General features: G+C 39.6%; 1 protein-coding gene across 3 annotated transcripts in view; it reads right to left on the reverse strand.

Moving 5' to 3' along the window:
- LOC126419230 (GDP-D-glucose phosphorylase 1) overlaps positions 1–22957 on the reverse strand; it is a 98968-nt gene that overhangs the window by 60737 nt on the left and 15274 nt on the right. For all 3 annotated transcript variants that reach the window (XM_050086369.1, XM_050086367.1, XM_050086366.1), the window contains exon 3: positions 7168–7270. In XM_050086369.1, the coding sequence (XP_049942326.1) occupies positions 7168–7270 (103 nt within the window). The remainder of the gene's footprint in view (positions 1–7167; positions 7271–22957) is intronic.

The raw sequence follows: 22957 nt of genomic DNA on the forward strand, positions 1-22957 counted from the left end.
TGGTGTTCCACCAATTACAATATGAAATTGCTGCAGTAATTAGGCCTTTTTTTACAGCACTTACTTTATTATTGTGATCATTTTTCACTTTAGCTTTTTCACTTTCATTCTTACTACAATCAAAACAGTAAGTAAACCTGTGACTGTTAGCACCTTGAACAGCTTACAGATGAACACCTTGAACCTTGTGATGTCATATGGTTCGAAAGCAGTATTATTCCTATCCTTAAAGCTGAAATGCACAGAATGAAAAATTTTCATCCTCACTCAGCATCCTCTATCTGAATAAGCTGTGGTGACAAAATCATTTACTACGTACTCGGGAAGGAAATCATTACAATGTACAAAGTATTTTAGTAGCATATGAGTATCGAAATGTAAACAGTAGTGTTTTCAATTGTTTAAAACAGCAAATTGAAAAATGTGTACTTCCATAATTTTAGTCACTTGCCATACCTCCACAATTAAGGTACCAAATGCATAGCATTCAATCCATAATAGTTGGCACCCATGCTCACCATTCAGATGGCACTTCAGCTCTGTTTGTGACTTGCACTGTGTTTATGAAACAAACTTGCTTTCAGTATTAACTGTTTGCTTTCATTAATTATCCTTCTATCATATTTATTACACAATTTGGGTGACTTTTCATTAAGTTTTACATAAAAAACTTGGTTTTCTGGTATTTGTGTTCACAAAATCTACCCTTGATATTATCAGCAAGTTAAACTGGCAAGAGTAAATTATATCTATAAGTAACTGCACAGTGTAAAGCAATAAAGACATTTGTGTGTCTGTGACAGAAATAACTTGGTTATCACAACATGTACAGCAACGTTTCTGTAAAGTCATTTGGTGTAAATTTCCAAAGTCAGCTGCTCATGGTGATATGGTGCTACTGTCTGACAAAGTATGGTGTTCAAAATTCACCACAGATAATAATATAAACAAACGTGCATACACATAATTTAAAAAATCCCATATTGTTACAGGAGGCAGTTCTGGCCAAAACTAGAAAAAGCTCCAATAATTACACGTATATAAACAATATTCTTATTATGATATGGGACATTTTGTCTTACGTTAACCGTCTGTGTGTTGACAAAAATTAGGAGGGACTCACTGTGGTTATCAATCGTTCTTATACATCCTTAACTCCTCTTTCTCAAAGAATCACACTCAAGTAAACACACTTCACTGCCCTTGAGTTTGGTTACATGCATGGGGTACACAATATGTGAGCCGTGCAATTGTCAATGCATGTGGAATACACAATAGCCAGAAATATATGGAAATGCCACAGGGACTCCTCAGCCAATCCATTTTTCATACAGACCTTGCCACATCAAGGATATTATCCTATGCACATGACATGTGCCTGTTGATTAACCTCATCCTTAAACTGTAGCAGAATACAATTCCTGTATTGTTCCCGCATAGAATAATATGACTCTGTTTCACTGTTTTATTTATAGTGTTCACTCTCCATGGAATCTGTAATCTTATTCAAATACCAACACAAGCTCAAAACAATTACGAAATGGCTGATGCAGAGGGTAGTTGTAAATGCTGCAGCAAGTCAGAGGACTGAGCACGAAGACAAAGGCAGCCAGTAACACATGGGCATGGGTTATCAACAAGAAGATAGCCCACACCCCAAGAAAAATGGCCCACTTCTCAACAGGTATTTGTTTCCACACATTTGATTATAGGATTTTTTAAAAGGACTTTGACCCAATGCACATACTCTTTCAGTAGTGGCTACTTTGCTATTTTTTAACTCGATAATTGCTCACAAACTGACCTGAGTAGGATTAAATAATCTTGGGTTATTTTTATGTCAGAAAAGTTTTCAACTGCACCTTTTTTCTTTTATGGCCACATACTTCAGAAAACCTTCCTGCTTCATTTTGTATGTAGCACTCTTTCTCGTCATTTCTATTTTTGAATGCCAGCCACTTTCTGATAGCAGATTTATTCAAAGCTTCTTTTTTGTAAATATATTTCCCAAGTGTGATCTTTTATTCCCATTCAGAATTTTCACACACATATTTAGCTGTTTCTTTGTCAAGTGTGACAATGAGTTACAGCCTTCCCTCTGTCCCTTCTTTATACAAATTGTTGTCTCTCAAACTTTACACACTCTTCTTGGCAGCTATGGTACATTACTTAGCTGCCCCTGTAACTTGTAAATAAGCCAAGGTAAGTAACCAGTAGCCTGTGTGTAACTCGATTTTACAAAACTTGAGAAGAATCTGGGCCCATGGTGCATTCAAACTGAACCTTGAACACTTTTGCAATTAGGTGAAAGTGCTTGTCTTTCAACCACAGGCATTTACAACTACTACTAACATAAACTATGCAGAGTTATCAGCAGCTAACAGCAGCTATATTACAGGTAGTGCAAGCATTAGCAAATGTAGCAGGAACGTTTCAAGCACCACCTGTGTTTACATCTTTTCCACTATTTATTGAACATCATGAAGAACAGGATCCTTACTACTGGCAACAACAGTTATATTACTCGGCTTGTCAAGTTTCTGACTTGGAAAGACAAATACTATGTTCTCATTATGGAATCCTGAACTGTATCACTTAATACAGAAATTGGAGCTGTTAATGAATCTGGTACAACTTGATCTGTCTAGAATATTTGCTTTATTGTGAGTATATTTTTGACAAAAAACATGTTATTGCAGCAAGATTTAGATTTCTGGCAGCCAAAAAAAGGTTCCAATAAATCACATGCAGATCGGTCTGCCAACCTACATGGATTAAATATGAATTATAATTTTAAATTTTTGTGCTGTGAGCATTATGCAGACTCTCTAATCTGGGATGTTATAGTGTAGTTTACCTGACTCAGAATGAGGAACCAAGGAACCACACATTAAGGAAATCAGATCTCTCTCTGATAGAAGTAACGTGAATACATTAGGCCTCTGAAACTGCTCACACAGGGCAGAGTTTGTTTAAGATGGAAGAAGCCATTGCAGTCAATTTGCCAGCATTCGTGATGAGGGTACGGCCCCTACCTGCTCTAAGGTTGGTTGGTTGGTTTGGGGAAGGAGACCAGACAGCGTGGTCATCGGTCTCATCGGAATAGGGAAGGATGGAGAAGGAAGTCGGCCGTGCCCTTTCAGAGGAACCATCCCGGCATTTGCCTGGAGTGATTTAGGGAAATCACGGAAAACCTAAATCAGGATGGCCGGACGCGGGATTGAACCGTCGTCCTTCCGAATGCGAGTCCAGTGTCTAACCACTGCGCCACCTCGCTCGGTCTGCTCTAAGGCCCAGACAGCATATGTCAGTAGTAATGCCATAGGCCACCTATAAACACTGTTTCTTTCTCCATGCATGCAGCGTATATCTCCATCGGTGCATAGTGCATCACAGATGTGGAAAACAGTAACACTTGCAAGAGGTAGTTGTGGCAATTACAACGCTGCTTATGGCTCAACCTAAGGAAGAATACCAACTGAGTGTAAGGAAGTGCAGATTTCACATAAAGATATGGAAAGGTGCAATCTGTACAGTAAATTAATCTTCAATTTGCCAGTGAAGAATGCTCATATTGGAGCACAAAAAAGGCTAATATGCTCCTGTCTCAAAAGACTCTGACTGAAAAGTGACATACCAGCTGCCTCATTCTACCTTCCTCAGCACCTTTAAAACTTTTTCCAAAAATTTTGGCATGCGAGAATATTCATGTTCTTTTCAACATGCAACTCACATCTAATTTCCCCAAGCTCCCCTAACTGTAACTCATCCACACCCACTAGTCTATTGTAGTAAGTCACTCACACCTGTCCACTTCCATTTCCCCATTCTCACTCATTCATTCAGCCCAATATGTTTGTCTTTACCTCTTTGTTTGTCTCTAACTGTCACTGTCTACTGTCTCACAGCCACAACCTCCTTCGTTCTGTCCAACTACTAACATCTGCTCTCACTGTCACTGCCTATCTCTTCCTCTCCCTTACTACTACCATCTCATTCATTCCTTCCCACTGCTACTGTCTCTTCTCACTGTCACTATTTCTGTCCTCCTCATAGTCATTGTCATACACTCTGTCTCTCATTATTACTGTTCTCACCCATTTCCACTTTCTCCTTCTCTTTACCCCTCTCCCATGGCACTGTCCCTTTCACTCCTTTCTTAGCATTGTTCACTCACTGCAACTGCATCCCTCTCCTTCCCTCGCACTGCCATTGCCTCCTTCGTTCTTTCTACAATGCTACCAATGTCTACTGTCTTCCAGTATTTATCACTTTTCCATCTCTTCCCTGCAGCCACTGTCTCTCTCAGTATAAAAAAGCATGGATATGTTCGCATGCCAAAATTTTGGGGAAAAGATAGAATGAGACAGCTGGTACCCCACTTTTCACTCAGAGTCTGTTAAAACAGGAGCGTATTACCCTTTTTTGTGCTCTGATAGGAGCATTTTTCCACTGGTTTCCTTATTTTCCCTGCTACAGCAGGGCATGTCACTTACATGAAAAGAACTATTTGGGTGAGTAAAGTTTTGACAGTTTATTTATGTGAAATTGAAATAAACTAATTTCACACCTCAACCTCACACCAGAAATTACATGCATATTTTACAAGTATAAGTAGGGTAACTTTGAACCTCTGTATGTCAGAAATGGGTAAAGGTATCAAGACAATTTGTAGGGTTGTTCGACATTGGGATCTTAGAATATATCATAAAATTTTCAGCCATTTGCTGTGCACAGCCATCTTGGAATCTGCACTCAGTTTTTGTACCCAAAAACCACGTTTTTCAGGTTTTCTCAGGAATTGCCCATGAACTGAATGGTGCCGCCATCACCCCCTTAAGGTGCACCAAAGACGACATATAATGCAAAAAGAACCAACGAATTTTCTCCACTTGCCTAAGCCAGAGGAAGTGTGTAATTTTCAAACTTTCACCCTGTACTTTAGGATAGTTACAGTAAGATGATCCTTCTGCTGGGTGTACAAATGGTCCCTAGCCCAAGGGCTTCCGAAAACACTTGATCCTACCTTGCTATCACCAACAGAAGCAAGGTATGAGTCCTGGAAAAATCCCATTTTGGTGTGCAATGTTTTGGGACATATCTGTAGTGCATACTGTCACACGTGTACCGATCACAGAGAAGTATTATGATATTAATTAAGTAGAGCTGGTAGTCCACAGGCCAGATAGTCAAGAGCTAGCTTTAATGCACTGGGCTATCTGAATGGGTTAAGGATAATAGTCCTAACATTATAAAATTTTAAAAATTGGGGGATGTGACAAAAGATGAACAAAACATCCCAATTACATTTCATCTGTGAAAGGAGAGCTAAGTAATACTGGTACCATTTACACATTGCCATGCATCATAAAGTTTTTTCATATTAACAGAATCTTCCGTTGGTTCTTGGTAGAACAACATTATAATAAATGAAAAGCACCAGTTTGCTTTTGTTCTACAATATTACTTTTATTGTTAACCGGTTTTAGGCTTACAAGACCATCTTCAGACATTTACTGAGTATTATCACCAAAGAAGTTAAATGTTAGCAGACAACTTCTCTTCCAATGTTGTCTGCTAACATTAACTTCTTTGGTGATAATACTCAGTAAATGTCTGAAGATGGCCTTGTAAGCCGAAAACCGATTAACAATAAAAGTAATATTGTAGAACAAAAGCAAACTGGTGCTTTTCATTTATTATAAAGTTTTTTGCTAAACAAAAAACTAGACATAGATAGTAAAGCAGCTAATCCATGCAAAGCACACAATGCAGTACAATCCATGAAATATACCAGGAGTTTCAAAATGAATATTGAGGTTTTACAGCTTTGTAGCATTTATCACATTCAACTTACAATTATAAATAACACATTAAATGAATGAACAAGTCAAACAGTTTATCTGACAAGTGTTCAAGAGTTCAAAATGGTACACAGTCATTGATAGGTGAGTTCTTTCCATACTTTGATCAGTGTGCTGGGTAACTGTTGCACCAACTGCTTCAATCCTGTTTCTTAATTTGGTTGGTTGGTTGGTTTTGGGAAAGGAGACCAGACAGCGTGGTCATCGGTCTCATCGGATTAGGGAAGGATGGGGAAGGAAGTCGGCCGTGCCCTTTCAGAGGAACCACCCCGCATTTGCCTGGAGTGATTTAGGGAAATCACGGAAAACCTAAATCAGGATGGCCGGACGCGGGATTGAACCGTCGTCTTTCCGAATGCGAGTCCAGTGTCTAACCACTGCGCCACCTCGCTCGGTTCTTAATTTGGGTTGATGAGCTGTTAGCAGAGGCACATACAAATGAGCCTTTATGAACACCCTCCCTCTCCACCCCAAAGGTAAAACTTCATGACATAGATCAGGTGACCATGGAAGCCATGCAAAACCAACTCTATTATCCAGCCCTTTGCGGCCAAGCCAGCAGTGAGGTACAATATAATTTACTCAATCCTGTACTGAGACACCACCTTGCTGTCAAATAAAGTTAAGTGGTCCATCTTCTTCCACTGAGGAAAATGCCATAGCTCCAGTCCATCAAGATATGAAACACCAGTTACAGATGCTTCACTGAAAAATGAAAGACTACAAACTTTCTGCAATAAAATGATATAAAAAACATTCAATTAAAGTGAGTCTCATTGCAACTGTACCATCTCATAGGGATTTACGTACCACCAGTTGCCCACATTGTGTGTGTTCACAATGCCACTTAAATGAAAGGTAAATTATTCACTGAAGATGGTACGATCGAGAAAATTTTTATCATGATTCAGCAACATTTTGTTTGCAAATGTGACAAAGGAAACAGTGCATTTGCATACAGACAGATCTGCAAAAAAATTGTACGAGTTGTTCTTTCATGTGCTGTGGTATTTATAATTGTAAGCTGACTGTAATAAATGCTACACAGCCTTAAAACCTCAATATTCATTTTGAAACATCCATTATTACCATTAAAATGGCTGATAATGATAAAGCAATGACATCAAAGTATCTATTACTGCACAGAAAGCAGGTACAGTTCAGATACATGTTCTTGGGAACTGCCTACAGGAAATGTACGTGTTCTATACCATTTATGAAATATTGATGCACAAAGATTAAATGAAAATTACAATCAGAAATTTTTTGATCAATCAAATACAGATAAATCTGACAAACTTACAATGTGCTCCAGGAGCATGGAGTAATTAAGGTAATAACCATGATAGTGGAGATGATTCACAGATGCATAGCCACAGAGGCTGTTAAAACCTACACGAAATGCCCTGCAATAGAGAAAAAATTAGCTAAATAAAGAAGGAAGGTTGTCCATACAAACAAAAATTTACATCTTTACAAATGACAGTTATCACTTTAAATTACAAACAACAAATAATAGGTATTATTTTCCACTCTTTCAGTAACAGAATGCAGCTTTCAAGAAAGTTGCTTTTACTTCAATGATCATTGTGTCATTTATATTCATTTGAGCACTGTCATAGCAAGAAAACAGCAAAAGTTTCATGTTATCCTCCTGTACTGTGTTAATGCAAATAGCTTCAAATATTTACCAAAACATTACAAACAGCACAGGGTCCAAAAGTTAGGCATCTTGCAGAAAAGAAGAAATGAAAAGTTTGAAGGGGAAGTTATAGTTGATACAGTCACAAGAATATTGTGGAAAGAGGCTACTTTTTTCATGAGGAGGTCCTTGCATGGAGCAAGTGAGTATTGTAAAAGCAAATAAAGCAACATATCATAATAGACATAATCATGAGGTTAAATGACACTCATCAACGTGTTTATTATGTGAATATTAAATACATTCTCGAAATACTAATCCGAGGAGGAATAAATACTGTGACACTCACATACATTTCATAGAGACTATAAACCCTTCTAGTACAGAGTGGTATACTTTGAATAGAATGTTTGATTTTGCTTGTGCTTGGATTCTGGGTTTGGTGAGGAGTAAGTTGTTGTCTATAGAAGAGAACTAAGATTCAAAAGATACAAGAATTGTGTTTGCTGGGGTACATATAGTTTCCACATGTGGAGAAGTAATATGATAAAACCCACACTGCAATGAATCATGTCTTGACTGTACAACAGCTAAGATACTGACTACGATAAAAATATGTGAAAATGAAAGATATAATCTAAATTGTTGAAAGTAAAATTAAATATGTAATGGTGATTTTTGTACAACTGTGTTAAGGAAAAAGTATGGCTTGCCTCTAAATATGACTTCTTTCTAAATCAATAACTAAACCAACTTATTCAGTTAATAATGTGTTTTCATTTTTAGGCAATAGATTTCCTGCAAAATGTATAAGAAAAGCTGTTGATTAATTAGTGAATGTAAGAATGATTTCAAGAAACAGTGGGTGCAATTTACGTCACTCAATGGTATGAAAGTGAGCATAAAATGTAATTAGTCTACACAGGGGAAAAAGGTTGTCCAATGCCCACACGGGTAACAAAAACAAAGAGCCTGTTTAGCTCTGGCATCTTATTGGTAGTAGCCCAAAGACACATACATGAAGCACTGCAATCACATGTCTATGTTTTCAGGTGCAACTAGACTTTCTATTCCCATGTCTAAAGCTCGTCTACATAATGCTGCTCTGATGAATGAATTTCTTGGAAGTGAAGTTACTGATTGCATGCACTGGTCAGTAAGGTCTCCGGATCTGTGTCCTATAAAGTATGTCAGACATGCAGCCCGACTGCTCTCACCACAGGACTTTTCATCACTTCCATACTTGTCTGGCCCGGTTGTCCAGTAGTAAAGCACATGCTTACAAACAGAAAAGTCATGGGATTGAATCCTGCTCAGACTGTAGAATATATGAGTTTGCCTTTAACACAGCCATCACCTCTCAATGATGTGAAAATCCAGCAGAAACAACAAGTGGTTCATGTTCCTGGATAAATCGCAGCCCCAATCCCCACTAGGATTACTCGTATAGGTTAGGGACACACAAGTCACCAAAGTGGCAACCAGTTCAAAAACTTGCACCAGACTGTGAAGTCGCATGGAATTATTATTATCTTCTTTCCTTTCTCAGAACTTAGGTCTGGTTAAAAATGGAAAGTGACGCGAACCTTGATCAAGCGTGACTTCCTTTTAACTGTACAGTATATGTTTCATTGCATTTAGGAACTTTCGGGTAATTGAACATGTATCAATAATTACAGATTTCTGTAGTTGTATATATAAGTTTGGATGTAGCTGTATTGCGTTGATGTACTGGTGGATATTGTGTGGTATGACTCCTGTAGTTGATAGTATAATCGGTATAATGTCAACCTTATCCTGATGCCACATGTCCTTGACTTTCTCAGCCAGTTGGATGTATTTTTCAATTTTTTCTCCTGTTTTCTTTTGTATATTTGTTATATTGGGTATGGATATTTAGATTAGTTGTGTTAATTTCTTCTTTTTATTGGTGAGTATGATGTGAGGTTTGTTATGTGGTGTTGTTTCATCTGTTATAATGGTTCTGTTCCAGTATAATTTGTATTCATCAATCTCCAGTACATTTTGTGGTGCATACTTGTATGTGGGAACACGTTGTTTTATTAGTTTATGTTGTATGGCTAGTTGTTGATGTATTATTTTTGCTACATTGTCATGTCTTCTGGGGTATTCTGTATTTGCTAGTATTGTACATCTGCTTGTGATGTGATCTACTGTTTCTATTTGTTGTTTGCAAAGTCTGCATTTATCTATTGTGGTATTGGGATCTTTAATAATATGCTTGCTGTAATATCTGGCGTTTATTGTTTGATCCTGTATTGCAATCATGAATCCTTCCGTCTCATTGTATATATTGCCTTTTCTTAGCCATGTGTTGGAAGCGTCTTGATCGATGTGTGGCTGTGTTAGATGATACAGGTGCTTGCCATGTAGTGTTTTCTTTTTCCAATTTACTTTCTTCGTATCTGTTGATGTTATGTGATCTAAAGGGTTGTAGAAGTGATTATCAAATTGCAGTGGTGTAGCCGATGTATTTATATGAGTGATTGCCTTGTGTATTTTGCTAGTTTCTGCTCGTTCTATAAAGAATTTTCTTAAATTGTCTACCTGTCCATAATGTAGGTTTTTTATGTCGATAAATCCCCTTCCTCCTTCCTTTCTGCTTAATGTGAATCTTTCTGTTGCTGAATGTATGTGATGTATTCTATATTTGTGGCATTGTGATTGTGTAAGTGTATTGAGTGCTTCTAGGTCTGTGTTACTCCATTTCACTACTCCAAATGAGTAGGTCAATATTGGTATAGCATAAGTATTTATAGCTTTTGTTTTGTTTCTCGCTGTCAATTCTGTTTTCAGTATTTTTGTTAGTCTTTGTCTATATTTTTCTTTTAGTTCTTCTTTAATATTTGTATTATCTATTCCTATTTTTTGTCTGTGTCCTAGATATTTATAGGCATCTGTTTTTTCCATCGCTTCTATGCAGTCGCTGTGGTTATCCAATACGTAATCTTCTTGTTTAGTGTGTTTTCCCTTGACTATGCTATTTTTCTTACATTTGTCTGTCCCAAAAGCCATATTTATATCCTTGCTGAATACTTCTATTATCTTTAGTAATTGGTTGAGTTGTTGATTTGTTGCTGCCAGTAGTTTTAGATCATCCATGTATAGCAAATGTATGATTTTGTGTTGGTATGTTCCAGTAATATTGTATCTATAATTTGTATTATTTAGTATGTTGGATAGTGGGTTCAGAGCAAGGCAGAACCAGAAAGGACTTAATGAGTCTCCTTGGTATATTCCACGGTTAATCTGTGTTAGCTGTGATGTGATATTATTTGAATTTGTTTGGATATTAAGTGTGGTTTTCCAATTTTTCATTACTATGTTTAGAAACTGTATCAATTTAGGATCTACTTTGTATATTTCCAATATTTGTAGTAACCATGAGTGGGGTACACTATCAAAAGCTTTTTGGTAATCAATGTATGCATAGTGTAGTGACCTTTGTTTAGTTTTAGCTTGATATGTCACCTCTGCATCTATTACCAGTTGCTCTTTACATCCTCGTGCTCCTTTGCAACAGCCTTTTTGTTATTCATTTATAATTTTGTTCTGTGTTGTATGTGTCATTAATTGCTGGGTAATGACTGAAGTTAATATTTTGTATATTGTTGGTAGGCATGTTATGGGGCGATATTTAGCTGGGTTTGCTGTGTCTGCTTGATCTTTAGGTTTCAGATAAGTTATTCCATGTGTAAGTGTATCAGGGAATGTGTATGGGTCTGCAATGTAACTGTTAAATAATTTAGTTAAATGTGAATGTGTTGAGGTGAACTTCTTTAGCCATAAATTTGGTATTTTATCTTTTCCAGGGGCTTTCCAATTGTGAGTAGAATTAATTGCTTGGGTGACCTCATGCTGCAAAATTATCACTTCAGGCATTTATGGTATCATCTTGTATGCATCTGTTTCTGCTTGTATCCACCGTGGATGCCTGTTATGCTGTACCGGGTTTGACCATATGTTGCTCCAGAAGTGTTCCATGTCTGTTATGTTCGGTGGATTGTCTATTTTAATGTGTGTGTTATCTATTGTCTGGTAAAATTTCTTTTGGATTGTGTTGAATGTTTGATTTTGTTTCCTTCTATTTTCACTTTTTTTGTATCTTCTAAGTCGTTTGGCCAATGCTTGTAATTTCTGCTTCTTTTCATCTAATTGCTCTATCGCTTCTTGTTGTGAGATTTTACCTAACTTTTTTCGTTTTTTGTCTGACATTTTCTTATAAATTGTGTTAGCTGTCCGATGTCTTTTATTATTATTATTATTATTATTATTATATCCACGCAGCTCTTTCTACTATACCCACTTTCTGAAAACCACTGTCAATTGCAAAGTATAATGCAATTGATTAGTATGTTTTAAATACTAAAGATAAATCATATATAAACATTCAATGTTATTGAAGGGCAAATCAATTTTTTAAAAAAAATGATGTCCACACTGACTGTGTTATCTTCAATAAATATTTTACAAATAGTGCCAGTCCCACTAGCCCATGCAATAATGCTATACTCACGCAAAACAGCCAAGGAATGAGAGTTTTACTTGGATTCAAATCACTTCAATCACATACGTGATGAAGAAAGCATTTTAGTTCTTAAACCAGCTGGCTGTTTTCCATGACCTTATGTAACTGATTACTTTATACTACACTGTGTACTTTCATAAAGTCAGTTATATGGAAAATACTGAAAGGTGAATAGAAACTCTGATGTTCTCGGCAGAGCTCATTCATATTGTCACATATGGGGATTTCTTCTCATCCAATTTGCATACGGAGCAAATATGTAATTAGTCTAATTTTGTTTTTGCAGTGCCTATGGGAGTAATATGTAAGGAGCTGTAACATATTCCTGGAATATTACTTGATTAGTAATACAGGGCGTTTCAAAAAGAAAGAGCAGATTTCAAACATTTATTTCTCAAAAACTACAAATGATAGAAACACAATTCAAACGTTTCTTGTCAGAGAAAGGTTCAAAGTTTTTCAATGGTCCGCGCAGAAGTTCCATGCAAATCCGCAGTGGCGCTGGCGTTTGTTTGTAGGAAAATGGCGACGACACCACAGGAACGATCATTTTGTGTGCTGCAATTTGCAAAGTTAGAGTCCATTGTTGGTGTGCAACGTGCATTCCGCCGTCAATTCAACAAACAGCCGCCTCATCATAAGCAAATTTATGAGTGGCATCACAGATTCGTAGAAGATGGTTGCATCTGCAAGCGAAAAAGCACGGGTCGTCCACGCACATCGGATGAAAATGTCGAGCGTGTCCGTGCAGCTTACGAAAGGAGCCCTAGAAAATCCACGGCACGGGCAAGTCACGAACTAAACATGTCTAAAACAACGGTATGGCGCGTTCTGAGTAACCGTCTGCACATGAAGCCGTACAAACTGCAGTTATTGCAAGCATTGCGTCCTGACGACCACAACAAAAGGTTCGAATTTTCAACTGCAATTCTACAGGACATGGAAGAGGACAATTTTGCCGAACGATTAATTTTTTCAGATGAATCAACGTTTCACATTTCTGGTAAAGTTAATCGGCATAACGTACGAATTTGGGCGAGTGAAACTCCGAGGGACGTTATTCAACATGAAAGAGACTCACCAAAGGTTAACGTCTTTTGTGCAATTTCGGTAAACAAAGTTTATGGACCTTTCTTTTTCATGGAGAAAACTATCACAGGAACCATTTACCTGGACATGTTAGAAAACTGGCTATTTCCTCAACTTCAGGAAGATTCAAATCACTTCATCTTCATGCAAGATGGCGCCCCACCACACTTCTCTGAACCTGTACGACGGTACCTAAATAACACCATTCCAGGACGGTGGATTGGAAGAGCAGGAGCACAAGATCAATGTCATACATAAAGGACTGTGTTTATGTCCCACCTATGCCCGCTACTCTTCAAGAGGTACGACATCGAATTGTTGCGGCCGTGAATTCGGTAACTAAAGACCAGTTGCGTCGTGTGTGGCAAGAAATGAGATACCGGTTTGATATTTGTCGTGTAACAAATGGTGCTCATATTGAGGTACAGTTTTGATATTTGTTGTGTAACATTTGGTACTCATATTGAGTGAAGGACCGTTGGAATTGTGTTTCTATCATTTGTAGTTTTTGAGAAATAAATGTTTGAAATCTGCTCTTTCTTTTTGAAACGCCCTGTAGTTCATGAAATTTTGTGAGTAGGTGGCACAGATGGCATCTGTCTTCAAGCATCTACCAGTTCAGGTTTTTGAGCATGTCTGTGATGCTCTCACGAGAGTCAAACAAGCCTGTGACCTCCTTTGTACACATTCTGTAATATCTAGTACCGAGGAGTGACTGAAGACACTTTTAAAAACATAATGTTATTAACAAAACAAAATTAAATTATGATATTCTCAAATGAATATCCACACAACTAAATACAACAAAAATGTCTCCCCTATGATGTTGTCTGGTATGTGCCTACATGATAAACCCCAGAGCCGTGGTAGGTAGTGCCGTGAAGACTGCGGGAGGGGGGGGGGGGGGGGGGGAGGGGTTGTTACTGTGCCAGAGCTGCTGGCATATTATGGCTGATGTGCTGCTGGTGAAGACCTGGATGAAGTGGACCAGATCAGCATGCATGCAATGCTGAGGCAAGACTGTTGGTACTGCCATCTTGTAGTGCTGAGACTGAACTGCTGAGGTGGCGAAACTGAACTGCTGACGTGGCCGGACTGAACTGTTGGTACTGCCAATTTGAGGTGTAGGGTGTAACTCTCCACACAGTCCAGCAGCAGCCACATAGGCCATGCAGGCACGGACGGATATCCACATGCCGCTGCAAGTGCATTGACCTGTCGTAGCATAATAGTGCCTTGCTGGCAGCACTGTCTGCGTGACGGACATGCATAACAGACTTCACAAGGTCTGGCAGTTGCCTGAACAGGCAGGCACATATGGCTGTCCACACTGCGGTGCAAGTGCTTGTGACCTGGTGTAACAAACTACTGCCCTGCCATGGCAGGTACACTGCCTGACGGCGAGGTTGGCATCCAGGTGCTGTGGAGGTGACATGTAATTCCGTGATAAACAGCCCAGGACATACAAGGAAATATCTTCATTTTGTTGAGAGCTGCTTACCCATGTCATCCTAGCATGGCTGCTGCCCATACAGCCTGCACAGGAAATGACTGCCAGACAGATAAAACACATTCATTAACCACATTAGTTGTAATCAATGCACTTTTTTAGGATGAGTAGCTTAGCTGCTACACAACTAACTTCCTTTGTACACTGGGTCATTCTCATAGTATCCAACCAGAGAACTGAAGGTTAAGCCTGTTTAACCCACGACAGAGCCAGTCTTATCATACCATTTCATATGTCCTTAAATTGTTGCATCGAGATATTGGCATGAGTCGACTAATTCCAGCTGTGACTCACTGATGCCATTTTAATATAATACTATGTTTCTTTGTTTCCTGGTTAAACAATTTATATTGCTGAACAATTAAAGCAAATTGGCAGTCTTTGCACGACCCTGAAGTCTTATCAGATCACATTGGTTGTTGGCACAAATTTTTAAATGTAGTACTGTTTTATAGACAACTGCATAATCTGAAAAATGTCTGAGGTTGTTCTAACTATAAGGCCATTGAAATATTATACAAACATTAAGGGTTCCTGCACATGCCTGAAGTTCCTTACACATCTCTGAATGACTCTCCATCAAAGATGATATGTTGCATCTCACAAACCTAGAAATCAATCCAGTTCAAAAATTTGTTTTATGCCCCACATGAACACACTTTCATAACTAAGTACTGGTGTGACACTGAGTCAAATTCTTTTCCATAAGTCAAGAAATATTGCATCCACATGACTTCCTTCATCCATGACTTTCACAAGAGAAAAATAAAGTTTCATACGATTCATATCTTTGGTGTCACTGCTGGTCAGTGAAGTACCCCGCACATTACTGCACCTCTGCCACCACCACAGTGGCATCTACATCTACATCTACATCTACATTGATATTCCGCAAGCCACCCAACGGTGTGTGGCGGAGGGCACTTTACGTGCCACTGTCATTACCTCCCTTTCCTGTTCCAGTCGCGTATGGTTCGCGGGAAGAACGACTGTCTGAAAGCCTCCGTGCGCGCTCTAATCTCTCTAATTTTACATTCGTGATCTCCTCGGGAAGTATAAGTAGGGGGAAGCAATATATTCGATACCTCATCCAGAAACGCACCCTCTCGAAACCTGGCGAGCAAGCTACACCGCGATGCAGAGCGCCTCTCTTGCAGAGTCTGCCACTTGAGTTTATTAAACATCTCCGTAACGCTATCACGGTTACCAAATAACCCAGTGACGAAACGCGCCGCTCTTCTTTGGATCTTCTCTATCTCCTCCGTCAACCCGACCTGGTACGGATCCCACACTGATGAGCAATACTCAAGTATAGGTCGAACGAGTGTTTTGTAAGCCACCTCCTTTGATGATGGACTACATTTTCTAAGCACTCTCCCAATGAATCTCAACCTGGTACCCGCCTTACCAACAATTAGTTTTATATGATCATTCCACTTCAAATCGTTCCGTACGCATACTCCCAGATATTTTACAGAAGTAACTGCTACCAGTGTTTGTTCCGCTATCATATAATCATACAATAAAGGATCCTTCTTTCTATGTATTCGCAATACATTACATTTGTCTATGTTAAGGGTCAGTTGCCACTCCCTGCACCAAGTGCCTATCCGCTGCAGATCTTCCTGTATTTCGCTACAATTTTCTAATGCAGCAACTTCTCTGTATACTACAGCATCATCCGCGAAAAGCCGCATGGAACTTCCGACACTATCTACTAAGTCATTTATATATATTGTGAAAAGCAATGGTCCCATAACACTCCCCTGTGGCACGCCAGAGGTTACTTTAACGTCTGTAGACGTCTCTCCATTGATAACAACATGCTGTGTTCTGTTTGCTAATAACTCTTCAATCCAGCCACACAGCTGGTCTGATATTCCGTAGGCTCTTATTTTATCAGGCGACAGTGCGGAACTGTATCGAACGCCTTCCGGAAGTCAAGAAAAATAGCATCTACCTGGGAGCCTGTATCTAATATTTTCTGGGTCTCATGAACAAATAAGGCGAGTTGGGTCTCACACGATCGCTGTTTCCGGAATCCATGTTGATTCCTACATAGTAGATTCTGGGTTTCCAGAAATGACATGATACGCGAGCAAAAAACATGTTCTAAAATTCTACAAGAGATCGACGTAAGAGATATAGGTCTATAGTTTTGCGCATCTGCTCGACGACCCTTCTTGAAGACTGGGACTATCTGTGCTCTTTTCCAATCATTTGGAACCCTCCGTTCCTCTAGAGACTTGCGGTACACGGCTGTTAGAAGGGGGGCAAGTTCTTTCGCGTACTCTGCGTAGAATCGAATTGGTATCCCGTCAGGTCCAGTGGACTTTCCTCTATTGAGTGATTCCAGTTGCTTTTCTATTCCTTGGACACTTATTTCGATGTCAGCCATTTTTTCGTTTGTGCGAGGATTTAGAGAAGGAACTGCAGTGCGGTCTTCCTCTGTGAAACAGCTTTGGAAAAAGGTGTTTAGTATTTCAGCTTTACGCGTGTCATCCTCTGTTTCAATGCCATCATCATCCCGTAGTGTCTGGATATGCTGTTTCGAGCCACTTACTGATTTAACGTAAGACCAGAACTTCCTAGGATTTTCTGTCAAGTCGGTACATAGAATTTTACTTTCGAATTCAATGAACGCTTCACGCATAGCCCTCCTTACGCTAACTTTGACATCGTTTAGCTTCAGTTTGTCTGAGAGGTTTTGGCTGCGTTTAAACTTGGAGTGGAGCTCTCTTTGCTTTCGCAGTAGTTTCCTAACTTTGTTGTTGTACCACGGTGGGTTTTTCCCGTCCCTCACAGTTTTACTCGGCACGTACCTGTCTAAAACGCATTTTACGATTGCCTTGAACTTTTTCCATAAACACTCAACATTGTCAGTGTCGGAACAGAAATTTTCGTTTTGATCTGTTAGGTAGTCTGAAATCTGCCTTCTATTACTCTTGCTAAACAGATAAACCTTCCTCCCTTTTTTTATATTCCTATTAACTTCCATATTCAGGGATGCTGCAACGGCCTTATGATCACTGATTCCCTGTTCTGTACATACAGATTCGAAAAGTTCGGGTCTGTTTGTTATCAGTAGGTCCAAGATGTTATCTCCACGAGTCGGTTCTCTGTTTAATTGCTCGAGGTAATTTTCGGATAGTGCACTCAGTATAATCTCACTCGATGCTCTGTCCCTACCACCCGTCCTAAACATCTGAGTGTCCCAGTCTATATCTGGTAAATTGAAATCTCCACCTAAGACTATAACATGCTGAGAAAATTTATGTGAAATGTATTCCAAATTTTCTCTCAGTTGTTCTGCCACTAATGCTGCTGAGTCGGGAGGTCGGTAAAAGGAGCCAATTATTAACCTAGTTCGGTTGTTTAGTGTAACCTCCACCCATAATAATTCACAGGAACTATCCACTTCTACTTCACTACAGGATAAACTACTACTAACAGCGATGAACACTCCACCACCGGTTGCATGCAATCTATCCTTTCTAAACACCGTGTGTACCTTTGTAAAAATTTCGGCAGAATTTATCTCTGGCTTAAGCCAGCTTTCTGTACCTGTCGATATGCACATTCATTTGAGTAGCAAACCATTTGGTTGCTCTGGGCTGCCACCAGAGGCTGCTGACCTTGGCTCAGTGCCTCTATCGTCCGCAGCCACGCAGCACCTAGTGAGCAAATGGTTCTTATAAAGCCTCGTACTGGCAACGTCAGCAGCCTTGTGTATGTTCTCTACATTGTATTGTACTTATGGTGTCTTGCCACAACTTAATAAATACTAGGTTTGTTACGGCCATGGGTTTTATTGCACTTGGAGTTGGAACAGTTGCCATGGAGGAGGTTATTCTGTTCAAGATACCTCATTACATTTGAGTTCTGAATATGTTCTAATATTCTGCAAGAGAAAGATATCAGTGATACAGAGTGACAGACTTGCAGTAATTAGACTAATTACAGAGACATTTAAATAAGCATTGTTACATGCTCAATATGTAAATGGAATGAGAAGAAATCTTCGTACACGATACAATAGGAAATACCCAAGAAAATTATGATCCTATGATACCCATGGTCTAGGGGGTAGCATCTCTGATTCATAATCAAAACATCCTTGATCCCGGGTTTGAAAACCCCCAGACTTCCGGCATAAGAAGTCACCTTCATTTTGCCAACAGCCTTGTCAAAGAGAGCGGAGGAGTGGACAAAGGTTCAAGGCACTCTCTTGCCCTTGTTGTGGGAAACTGCCCCTAAAGGTGGAAGAATGAGCAGTGATCAATGGCGTAAGGATGCAGAAGGAAATGGAAACCACTGCATTAAAGACACGCAACATGTATCCACAGGACATGCAGCCGGTTATTGAGAAAGTATAATGATGATCTCTCCATTGGCAAAAGATTCTGGAATAGAGGGGATTGCCAAGGAGGAGGTGACCAAGAGAAAAAGATTGAACAATCAATGAAAGGATAATATTCTACTAGTCGGGGTGTGGAATGTTAGAAGCTTGAATGTAATAGGGAAACCAGAAAATCTGAAAAGGGAAATGCAAATGCTCAATCTAGATATAGTAGAGGTCAGTGAAGTGAAATGGAAAGAAGACAAGAATTTCTGGTCAGATGAGTATAGGGTAATATCAACAGCAGCAGAAAATGGTATAATGGGAGTAGGATTTGTTATGAATAGCAAGATAGGGCAGAGAGTGTGTTACTGTGGACAGTTCAGTGGTAGGGTTATTCGTATCAGAATCAACAGTAAAACAACACCGACAACGATAGTTCAGGTATACATGCTGACATTGCATGCTGAAGATGGAGAGAGAGAGACAGAGAGAGAGAGAGAGAGAGAGAGAGAGAGAGAGAGAGAGAGAGAGAGAGAGTATATGAGGATATTGAAAGGATAATACAATATGCAAACGGACATGAACATCTAATAGTCATGGGAGACTGGAATGCAGTTGTAGGGGAAGGAGCAGAAGAAAAAGTTACAGAAGAATATGGGCAGGGACAAGGGATGAGAGATGATAAAGACTAATTGATTTCTGTTAAAAAGAATAATATACAGAAGAATCGAAAAGAAAATTGAGAATGTGTTAGATGACGATCAGTTTGGCTTTAGGAAAGGCAGAGGAACCAGAGAGGCAATTCTGACCTTGCAGCTGATAATGGAAGCAAGACTAAAGAAAAAATCAAGACACGTTCATAGGATTTGTCAACCTAGGAAAAGCATTTGACAATGTACACTACTGGCCATTAAAATTGCTACACCAACAAGAAATGCATTCAAAGGAGAAATATATTATATTAGAACTGACATGTGATTACATTTTCACGCAATTTGGGTGCATAGATCCTGAGAAATCAGTACCCACAACAACCATCTCTGGCCGTAATAACGGCCTTGATACACCTGGGCATTGAGTCAAACAGAGCTTGGATGGCATGTACAGGTACAGCTGCCATTGCAGCTTCAACACGATACCACAGTTCATCAAGAGTAGTGATTGGAGTAGTGTGACGAGCCAGTTACTCGGCCACCATTGACCAGACATTTTCAGTTGGTGAGAGATCTGGAGAATGTGCTGGCCAGGGCAGCAGTCGAACATTTTCTGTATCCAGAAAGGACCGTACAGGACCTGCAACATGCGGTCGTGCATTATCCTGCTGAAATGTAGGGTTTTGCAGGGATCGAATGAAGGATAGAGCCACGGGTCGTAACACACCTGAAATGTAACATCCACTGTTCAAAGTGCCGTCAATGCGAACAAGAGGTGATCGAGACATTTAACCAGTGGCACCCCATACCATCACGCCGGACGATACGCCAGCATGGCGATGATGAATACACGCTTCCAATGTGCGTTCACCACAATGTTGCTATAAACAGAACCTGGATTCATCCAAAAAAATGACATTTTGCCATTCATGCACCCAGGTTCGTCATTGAGTAGACCATTGCAGGCGCTCCTGTCTGTGATGCAGCGTCGAGGGTAATCGCAGCCATGGTCCCAGAGCTGATAGTCCATGCTGCTGCAAACGTTGTCGAACTGTTTGTGCAGATGGTGTTGTCTGCAAACATCCCCATCTATTGACTCAGGGGGTTGAGACGTGGCTGCACGATCCATTACAGCCATGCGAAAAAGGTGCCTGTCATCTCGACTGCTGCTGATACGAGGCCATTGGGATCCAGCACGGTGTTCTGTATTACCCTCCTGAACCCACTGATTCCATATTCTGCTAACAGTCATTGGATCTCGACCAACACGAGCAGCAATGTCGCGATACGATAAACGGCAATCGCGATAGGCTGCAATCCGACCTTTATCAAAGTTGGAAACGTGGTGGTATGCATTTCTCCTCCTTACACGAGGCATCACAACAACATTTCACCAAGCAATGCTGGTCAACTGCTGTTTGTGTATGAGAAATCTGTTGGAAACTTCCCTCATGTCAGCACGTTGTAGGTGTCGCCACCAGCACCAACCTTGTGTGAATGCTCTGAAAAGCTAATCATTTGCATATCACAGCATTTTCTTCCTGTCGGTTAAATTTCGCGTCTGTAGCACATCATCTTTGTGGTGTAGCAATTTTAATGGCCAGTAGTGTACAATGTTCATAATTCTGAGAAAGATAGGGGTATGCTGTAGAGAGAGACAGAAGAGGGAATAATAAGAGAGGGTGACCAAGAACGAAATGCTCAGGTTGAAAAGGGTGTAAGACAGGGATGTAGTCTTTCACTCCTACTGTTCAATTTGTACATTGAAGAAGCAATGATGGAAATAAAAGAAAAGTTCAGGACTGGAATTCAAATTCAAGGTGAAAGGATATCAATGATATGATTTGCTGATGACATTGCTATCCTGAGTGAAAGAGAAGAAGTAGTACATGATCTGCTGAATGAAATTGACAGTCTACTGAGTACAGAACATGGATTGAGAGTAAATTGAAGAAAGATGGTAGTAATGAGAAGTAGCAGAAATGAGAAGAGTGAGAAACTTAACATCAGGACTGATGGTCACGAAGTAGATGAAGTTAAGGAATTCTGCTACGGCAGCAAAATAACACATGATGGATGGGGCAAGGAGGACATCAAAAGCAAACTAGAACTGGCAAGAAAGGCATTCCTGGCCAAGAGGACAGTAAATTCAACATGCAAAAAGTCTGGAATGATCAATGGCAGAGCAATCTTCCCTGAATCATCACCAGCTGATCAAAACTCCCTACAGACGACCAGCAAGTTTTCATCTACACTGACGACAACTATGCACATTGAATCAGATAAGAAATGACAGGGCAGATGTGAAGCGTGGGTGCACTAATGGGGATGAAAGTCCTCTCCCAAATGTGACTGTAGTGAAGGGCATATTGAAGTACCTGTCACTGAGTCAACTTGAAAATCACAATCCTAACTTATTTTGCACATTTCACTCCTTGTTACCTTACAGAAACTGAACATCCATTTCCATATGTTGCATCACAACAACTTAAATTTTACTTACTATCAAGGGCTGTTTACGTACTATGCCCCCGTTCGGGTAGGATTAAAGTAATAACTGCATTGTAGTACTTCAAAAATATTCTGCCCAATGCAGTACATTCAGCTTCTAGTCATGTGACAAATTTATCTCAGGCATGAGATCTTTGGGATTATCCAGTTTTCTCTATGTCTCAGTTTTAGATATTTGCCTAGAAGTGACTGTTACTTACCACCACCCAGAACAAACTTGTGCCTTAAGGATAAAATTGTCCTCCACAATGCCTAAAATTGCCCCATATCCAAGGGAAACTCCCTGGATTTAACCAACCTTGAACAATTTGGATTACCCTGGACTGCATCCCAATTGGCTATGGAAAATGAGCAGACATTCTCCACAAGTGAGCAAATGTTCATCATTACCTTCTGAGTATGTAGCAGAATGACAGACACTTGCTCATGTTATATCAGCGTGTCCTGCATATGCCTATAAAATTCCTTTCAAAGGATTTCCCTGACAGTGACGAGTGGTGCGATAAACTACATAAAAGACCTTGATATTAATCTAGTGCTGTTGTTGTTTATGATATGTTATACTGATTTCCTGTGTTGAAATGCTGATATGGAGTACTTTAGTAATCTTTGTACATGTAGAGCTAATTCTTACAATTCAAAAACTCATAACGCATGCCATACAACAAATAGCGATAAAATCACCTGATAATCCACAAGTTGGATGACCAACACTTTTTGGGATTACAGAAGTGTCCAATTCCAGCCATCTTCTTTGACCCATGATGTCATCAATAGGGCAGAAATGGCAATTCTAA

Source organism: Schistocerca serialis, chromosome 9 (assembly GCF_023864345.2).
Source record: "Schistocerca serialis cubense isolate TAMUIC-IGC-003099 chromosome 9, iqSchSeri2.2, whole genome shotgun sequence".
NCBI classification, from domain to species: domain Eukaryota; kingdom Metazoa; phylum Arthropoda; class Insecta; order Orthoptera; family Acrididae; genus Schistocerca; species Schistocerca serialis.